Source organism: Colobus angolensis, unplaced genomic scaffold (assembly GCF_000951035.1).
Source record: "Colobus angolensis palliatus isolate OR3802 unplaced genomic scaffold, Cang.pa_1.0 Scaffold36, whole genome shotgun sequence".
In the NCBI taxonomy this organism is placed as follows: domain Eukaryota; kingdom Metazoa; phylum Chordata; class Mammalia; order Primates; family Cercopithecidae; genus Colobus; species Colobus angolensis.
In genome coordinates, this window is record NW_012116932.1 from 3,012,629 (window position 1) to 3,020,783 (window position 8,155).

An 8,155-nucleotide genomic window follows, 5' to 3' on the forward strand; every position below is an offset into this window, starting at 1 on the left:
ACCTCTTGATCTGCCCGCCTTGGCCTCCCAGAGTGCTGGGATTACAGGCGTGAGCCACCGCGCCCGGCCGCCGAAACTGGTTTCTTATTTAAAGTCCCTCACTGTCTTTGGGAGACATATACCCTAAGTGTGTGTGTGTGTGTGTGGATATTATGTTGAATTGAGTGAAGGATATCAGAATGCAAAAGTGGAGAGAGAGCAAGGAGAGAGAGAGAGATACAGAGACAGGAGAAAGAGAGCAAGAGAGAGAAAGCAGGTGTCAACTTGTCAAGTAAAAAGAGAGTTCTTTAAACTTTTTGATCTGTACAGGAAATGTAATAACTAAGAATTTGGGGCAAAATCTGGGAAAGGGAAAAAGAGAGAAAAAAGGAGGTTGGTAAAATAGGGCTTTAATATGTCCTAATAATAGGGCTGTATATGTTCTAATAAGATAGCTACGTGTCTCATCCAAGGGTTTTTGACACAGTTGCTCTGCAGTCTCAATGGGTCATTCTAGGATATGTACTTCCTTGCCTCCAATGAATGCATCAGTTTTCTGGTTTTCTGGTTCTGGTCATTGGTTCCACCAACTGAGAAATGAATATTATTTTTACAGTGTGACTGCTCTTCTAATGCTACTCGTAGAGTCCTCACCTGTGCTTCTGGAATGTGAAAGTCAACAATGAAAGAGATTTCATTCTAGAAAAGCAGAGATCATGGCCTTAAAAAGTTAAAAGCTGATATGGTTGGAAGAGGTTTTATCCTATGTTTATGCTATAAAATTCCAAACAAAGGCAAGCTTTTCTTTGCATTATCCTGCATAGTCTGGGCAAGACTTTCATGTGTGGTTATCATCAATGAAGCACCATAGCAACCAGTGAGACAGCCTCTGGGAATGTGGTCACAGATGATGAAGTGACATGATGATGGAAACGGCATTAAATAAACACTATTCAAGTGCTACAGAAGTGGAACTTTCTACACAAATAAATATAAATTTTTCCAAGAGCCAAGGTATTGTGAGTGTTAACCACTTTGCTACCTTTTTCTTCTGCTTTTTTTGAATAGTGCTAGTATAGTATATATTTCTCCATTCATTTACTTTTTAATTTATGTCTTTATATTTACAGTGATTTTCTTGTTAGAAAACACTTTACCTGGGTCTTATTTTTTTGATCCTCTCTAATAACCTCTGTATTTTAATTCATGCATTAAAAATACTGATGTTCAAAGTAATTTATAATATAGTGATATTAATATAAACCAAATTTGTTACTGTTTTTCGTTTGTTGACTTTGTTCTGTATTTCTATTTCTGTCTTTCATTTTTTTATGCCTTTGGTGTTTTAAGTAAGCATTTTATATGGTACCATGTTCTCTTATTTTTTAGCATATCAATTATACTTTAAAAATATTTTTAGTAGTTTTCTTAGAGTTTTGAAATATACATTTATAACTAATCCAAGTCCATTTCAAATAACATTATATCATTTCACAGGTAGTGCAAGTATCTTTTTTTTTTTCATAGTCTGTGGCTTTATTGCAGCTTTCCTTCAAAATATCATCTGTGACTGAGGAAATCCCTATCTTCCTATCAGACTAAAGAAACAAAAGGACAGCGATTACACTTTTAAGTATTGGGGGTTTAGAGCCCTAGATATTCTATATGCAGACTACTCATGCTTGTTTGTTTTAATAAAGACTGGTCCAAAGGCTCATTTTCACAGAAGTTACAGTTTTTCAGTTCCAGGACCAGGTAAAGATGGGCAGCCCCGTGATCCATAAAATCCAAGGGTGACGACTCAGAGTTAGGACCATTTCTTGGTGACACTGAGATGGTCGAGCTGGTCCGCAGTGAATCTATGTGGGGGGACCTTGGAAGTGGCGGCCGCCTTTAAGGCCTCAAAGGCCTCCCTCCTGCGCACCGCGGCGTGGCCGCGCTCCTGCTCCCGGGTCATATAGGGCACGCTCAGCCAGTAGTGGTTCTCCGCCTCCATCTCCAGGCGGCGGATCATGTTCTGCTTGGCGCGCAACGACACGATCCACTGACGGCCGGGAATGCGGCTGTGGCAGAGGAGCACAGTCAGGAACATGGTGCCGGTCAGTTGCTCAGGACTCGGCGTCTCCGCGGCCGCCGGGTGCAAGTATCTTATAATAATAACACAATTCTGATTTCTTCTTTCTATCCCTTTTATTATTGTTGTCATTATGTGATATATTCATAAAAATGTATATAACATATGTATAACATACACATGTGCACACATGGTAAAATGCGTTATCTTATTATTTTAACCTGTCATCTGTTAGATCAGTTAAGACTAAGAAAAATGAATGCTTTTATTTACCTCCATTTATTCCTTCTCTGATGCTCTTCCTTTCTTTATGTAGACACAGATTTCTGACCTATATAATTTTCATTCTCTTTGAAGAACTTCCTTAAACAATTCTTGCAAAGCAAGTCTACTGATAACAAGTGCTTTTAACTTTTATCTGAGTCAGTCTTTATTTCTCCTCCACTTTTGAAGGATAATTTCATAGGGTGCAGAATTCTAGGTTGGTGAATTTTTTTCTCTCAACACTTTAAATATTTCACTTTATTCTCTTCTTTTTTGTATGGTCTGAAGAGAAATTGGATGTAATTTTAATCTTTAAATAATCTCTAATAATCTCTGTATTTTAATTCATGCATTAAAAGTACTGATATTCAAAGTAATTTATGATATAGTGATATTAATATAAACCAAATTTGTTATGGTTTTTTGCTTGTTGCCTTTGTTCTATATTTCTATTTTTGTCTTTCATTCTTTTTATGCCTTTGCTGCTTTTAAATAACTCCTCTATAGGTAAGGCTCTCCCCTCAGCATTTTTCAGGATTTTTTTCCTTTACATATATATTTTTAATTTTTAAGTTCCAGGATGCATGGGCAGAGTGTGCGTTGTTACATAGATCAATGTGTGCCATGGTGATTTTCTGCACCTATCAACGCATGTTGATTCTTCCAGTTCATGAGCATAGGATGTGTTTCCATTTGTTTGTGTCATCTATGATGTCTTTCAACAGTGTTTTGTAGTTCCCCTTGTAGAGATCTTTCACCTCCTTGGTTAAATATATTCCTAGGTATTTTATTGTATTTTATCATTGGAACTATTTTTTTTTTTTTTTTTTTTTGGGCCCTGTGTAAGTCAGAGGGCAGTTGTCAGGTCACTGGAGTAATGCTCCAGAGGTGAGTATAACTGCCTATGCCTCGCAAAACAGCTTGCAGGTGGCAGTAAGCCTCATTCGGCTCCCACGCAGTTGGCAAGACTGATCTCACTCCTGCAGTGCTCCACTCATAGCACTGGATGTAAGTCCAGGCAGTCTGTGCACAGGACTCAGACCTGCCCCAGGCCATAAGCTTTTCCCCCAGAGACAGCAATACTTTTAGGCCATGCCCCTTTTTGTCCCTGTCCGAGGCCAGGGACCCAGCTCCTGCACTCCTGTCTGCGGCACACTCCCTGCTTGCCTCCTGGGTTCTGGTCAAGGGAGTTCATCCCCACTTGATGTTATATCATGAAATTCAGTTGGGCACTTCAACCTGTGACCCTGAGCTGGTTGTCTGGCTTCTGCAAGGTCCCCTGTGAGATATAATAAGGAATGGCTTCCCTCAGCCCATGCTGGAGATTGGGAATGCCTGCAAGGCACTTTCAGTTGCTGCGTCTATTTTTATATTTCTCACCACTCCCTAAATCAGTTCCAGCTCTGGGTAGAGCTAAGGCTTCCCGCTGTGGTCTGGCTTTTCAGACTCCCCGGCGAAGATGTGTACCCTGGAGGCAGTCTCTCCCACTCTCGCACTCTGGGGATTCACAGGTTTTCACCCGTGCGGCCTGCAGCTTCTTTTGAAGGGTCTGTGGATTCTTTTGGTTTTTCTGCTAAGCCCCTGTGCTATTTCTTGGGAAAAGAAAGTTCACAGTGTGAATCTCTACATACTTTTCTGTCCTTCCACATGGGAGAGACAAACTGACATTGCCTCCAATCCATCACTTTGGGAAAAAAAAGTTGTGCCTATTTAATATGCTCCTATTTGTGTAGAAAAAGTCTGTGTTCATGTAAAGTGGGCATCAGGATAACCATTTTTCTGGAAGGACACACAGAAACCCATTGATGGTAGAAACCACTAGTGTGAGACTTAAGAAGGAAGCTCATTTTTATCATAAATTTTTGGACTTTTTTTTAACAGAATGCACAATTTTGCTTGAAAGCTAGGTTTTTAAAAGCATAGAAATCTGTTGCCACTTCACAGGACTGCTGTGCTGAGCAAAGGCTTGGACGGGAGGACACTGCCTCCAAAACACCTGTCCAGTCCATTGCCTCCTCTCAATCCCCAGCCCCTGGCCTGGCTCGGGTCTCAGAATGTCCTCACTGGGACTTCATTCTCCAGCTGATCCTCTCCAGCATGCTCTCCACAGCAGTCCTGAAAAGATCTTCCTGGTGCCCAGATCTGGCCTGTCCCTCTCCTGCTCAACCACTTCCAATGCCTCCCCATTGCCTTTCAGTTAAAATGGAAGCCCTTAACATTTTTCCATGTCTTCCACAGCCAGCTCTGCTGCCACCTCTATTATTATTATCTCATCATGACTAAGTTTCTCCCTCTCTCGTTCTCTCTCTGTCTCCTTTTCTCTTCCCTCCTTTCTTTATCTCTCTCTTTCTCTCCCCCACTTTCCCTCCCTCTTCCTTGTTTCTTCCTTTATAACCTTCTCCTTCCCCCAACGCACAAACAGCTCCTTCTCTTTTTCCCTTTTCTCCCTCTCTCCCACCCCTGCTTCTTTCTGCATCTTTGCCAAGGCTGTCTTTTTGACCTAGGGCACTACTGCATGCAAAGGGTCTGTGGATTCTTTTGGTTTTCCTGATCTACTGATCATCATTCAGGATCTCAGTTAGAATACTTTATTTATTTGTTTTTAGTGTTTTGGAGATGGGTTCTTTCTATATTGCCCAGGCTCATCTTAAACTTGACCTCAAGTGACCCTCCCATCTCAACCTCCCTAGTACTTGGTATCACAGGCACTGGCCACCACATCTGGCGTGAAACACTTCCTATATTCTTAGTCTGCTTCTCTTGTTCTCAACACCATCCTTGCCCATGTGGACTGGGAATGTGCTACCTGGGACTTTTCCTGCTAGGCTGGGAGTACCTGGAAAACACATCCCTGGATAGGGTTCTTTCCAGGTCTCCAGAACACAGAAATGTGCTGGGAACAGAACTGGCATTGGAAAGGCACGTGGAAGAGTTTCCTGGATGAAGACTGAATGGATGAATGATGCGGTTGTTTTAGAAAGAGATAGATGACTTTTACCCCCAAGTCTCCTTTACGACCCCCTGGACTGGACTGGAAGGTGAGAATTAGGGAACAGAAGAGCAAACATTCAGGAAATGAAGATGTTTTAAAAAATGATAATTCAGAGAAAATAAGAAAGAAGTGATGGGAAAAATCATTGACTGAATGTGTTTAGGTGTCGTCCTCTGCCTTAACATATTGTCACTAGTTCTCTCAGCAGGCTAGTACTCTCTGTCCTAAAAGCCTGAAAACTTTCCCCTGCTAGCCCAAGTTCTGCCTCTGGGGTCTGCTCCTAGTACTACTAAGCAATAATGGAAGAATTGACAAAAACAACTTTCCCCCTTCCCACTTGGGGCGCAGAGCCAATGATGGGCTCAGGAACAGGTCAGAAGAACCTGCAGTCATCATTCAATCTATTCAGGCTCACGGTCCTTCAGAAGCTCTTGCACCTCCTGCCAGCAGCGCTCCTGGTATTCTGGGTGCCTCGCAAGGTTGTACAGGACCCAGGAGAGGCCACTGGCTGTGGTGTCATGGCCTGAAGGGGAAGCAGGCAGGCTTGGGTCTCTGGGCTGCTTCGGCACCAGAGGGTGGACAGCGTCCACGTCCATGCATTGAGTCCCTCAGGGAGGATGGAGGGAGGGGGAATATAGGCAGAATTGAGTGATCCAGGGTCCACCCACCACATTCCTGAGATGAAAGGACCACTGTCCTCACTGTAGTCCCACACTGGGACCCTCACCTGCAGACATGAAGGTGTCAGCCTCTGCTCTTACACCCTCATCTGACAATGCCTTCCCATCTTCATCCTGAAAAGAAAGCAAGACAAACACTCCCCCAAATTTACTATCTCTGAGACCCCCAAGTCTCACCTGAGACAATCTCTGAAGATCCGATCTTCTTCCAGAGACTCAGACCCACTCTGCACTTCTAGATCTCTCTTGTTCACCATCACCAGAGCCCCCACGCCAAGGGCTTCCCCGCAGCTCCCTTGCCTCCTCTTTGGTCCCTGGCAGGAGGAATCAATGACTCAAATATTTTCATATTTCTGTATAATGAAGACTTTCAGAGAAAAAGATACTGGTAACCTGGGGTACAGGATGTTTAAATGGCAATTTACCTTGGAGATTAAAAATTACGTATTGCTTCAAAGATATTTGCTCACATTCTAGAGTGGTAAACTTAGAGAATCTTATCTTTCCAGAAGATATTTGGATTATAAATCTATAAAAATTGCCATCTCACTGGAGACTAGTAGTTTATACTCCAGAACAAAGCATTCTCTCTCTCTCTCTCTCTCTCTCTCTCTCTAACTTTCACCCTGTAAGAAAGAAGGAGCATATGAGCTAGCTGTCCTATATAAGCTATAAGACTCATCATATGGGGGCCCCTCTCCTATGGTGCAAATTCTTGTGCATTTACAGGTAAAAACATTGTGTTGCCCTAGGAATGGGAAGCCAGCACTACAATCCTACTCTGTCTGATGTTATTGCTGTAAATAGCTAATGGGCTGCTATGATCCAGGGGTTTGGTGCATCTGTCATCATAGATATAGACATAGACGAAGACATAGACATACAGAGATACATAAAAATGTGAAAGACTAACTTACTAACTTGTAAGTTGAGTAAAATCTCAGGCTCTCCACAGTTTCAGAATTAGCAGTCCCCTTCGGGTTGCATTCAACAGAGTCATCTCTAAAACCTGTCTGTGACCTTCCCTTTCTCAAGCATCTTCCATGGCTCCCAGTGCCCTTTGGATCAAGACCAATTTATTTCACCTGACATTTGACATCAAGCTCTATTCTCTCACTTAAATTCAGATCGTAGAGAAACCCACCTTGCTCAGCAGAAGCACATCAATGAAATCCAAAGTCTTGGACCTGACTTTGTCCTTGAGGAAATCATCAATACCCTGAGTGGGGAGGGTGTGACACTGCTCCTGGATGACGGCATCTGTGAAGTCGTGCACCAGGCGGCAGGCCCTGTGGAAGTGCCGCCCATCGTGGGTAAGGTAATACAGAAAGTCCAACAGATGGTCCTAGAGATACATGGTGGGTATTAGTCATGAGGTTGACTCTCCTGACTCTCTTCCCTCCCTGCATCCTATCTCTGAGAACTATCTCCATGCACCTAGGTACCCAGAGTGTAGCTTGGACGCCATGTTTCTCTCTTCTGTCTCCCATCCAGGATCCAGTACTGACCATTTTCCTTACCAAAACTATCTACACAACTCAGACTTCATCCTCTTCCAGTTCAGCCCTGCTCCAGCTCCCATCATAACCAACTTGTACGCAATGTCAGCTCCATGTAGTGTCTACATTACTGTCAGATTCCCACACAGCTCAGCTCTTACCACATCCATCATCAGCTAAAACTCCTTCAAAAGCTCCCTTGGACCATCTTGATAAATTTCATACCACTTTTCCTGATTTTCTGTGTCCCTAATATCCAACCCTATTTCCACAACCACATTTCTACTATCTGTTGCATATACTTGGCTCATCCTAACCTTCTTGCTTTTATCCAAATATTTCTACCTACCTGGAAAGACAGCACTTTCTCCTTTTCCTTGACCTTCAAAGCACAGCTATGATACAAATCCTCCAGAAAGGTACTTCTGGTTACTTTGCTCATTCCTCCCTCCCCAACTTACTCCCTTTGGTCCATGGATTCACATCCCAGGCCCTGGGAAGGAACTCACTCCTGACAATGGCTGTCAAAGCTGAAGGCGCATTTCTGCAGACTGTCCAAGGTCATCAGGCTGATGTGCTCAAACATGTCCAGACGACTGCTGCCCTCTGAGGCCAGGTGCTGCCACTTGTCCTGGCCAGAGAAGGGAAGAGAGCTAGAGCTGGGCCC

At 43.2% G+C, this 8,155-nt stretch overlaps 1 protein-coding gene and 1 pseudogene across 1 annotated transcript; both read right to left on the reverse strand.

Moving 5' to 3' along the window:
- Positions 1 to 1,500: 1,500 nt before the first annotated feature.
- Positions 1,501 to 2,110, reverse strand: LOC105519776 (ribosomal protein 63, mitochondrial-like). The gene has a single exon (XM_011953243.1). It carries the CDS (start codon positions 2,069 to 2,071, stop codon positions 1,787 to 1,789), a length of 285 nt encoding a protein of 94 aa, XP_011808633.1. The 5' UTR covers positions 2,072 to 2,110; the 3' UTR covers positions 1,501 to 1,786.
- A 3,591-nt stretch (positions 2,111 to 5,701) lies between these two features.
- On the reverse strand, positions 5,702 to 7,500 carry LOC105519873 (annotated as a pseudogene).
- Positions 7,501 to 8,155: the final 655 nt, after the last annotated feature.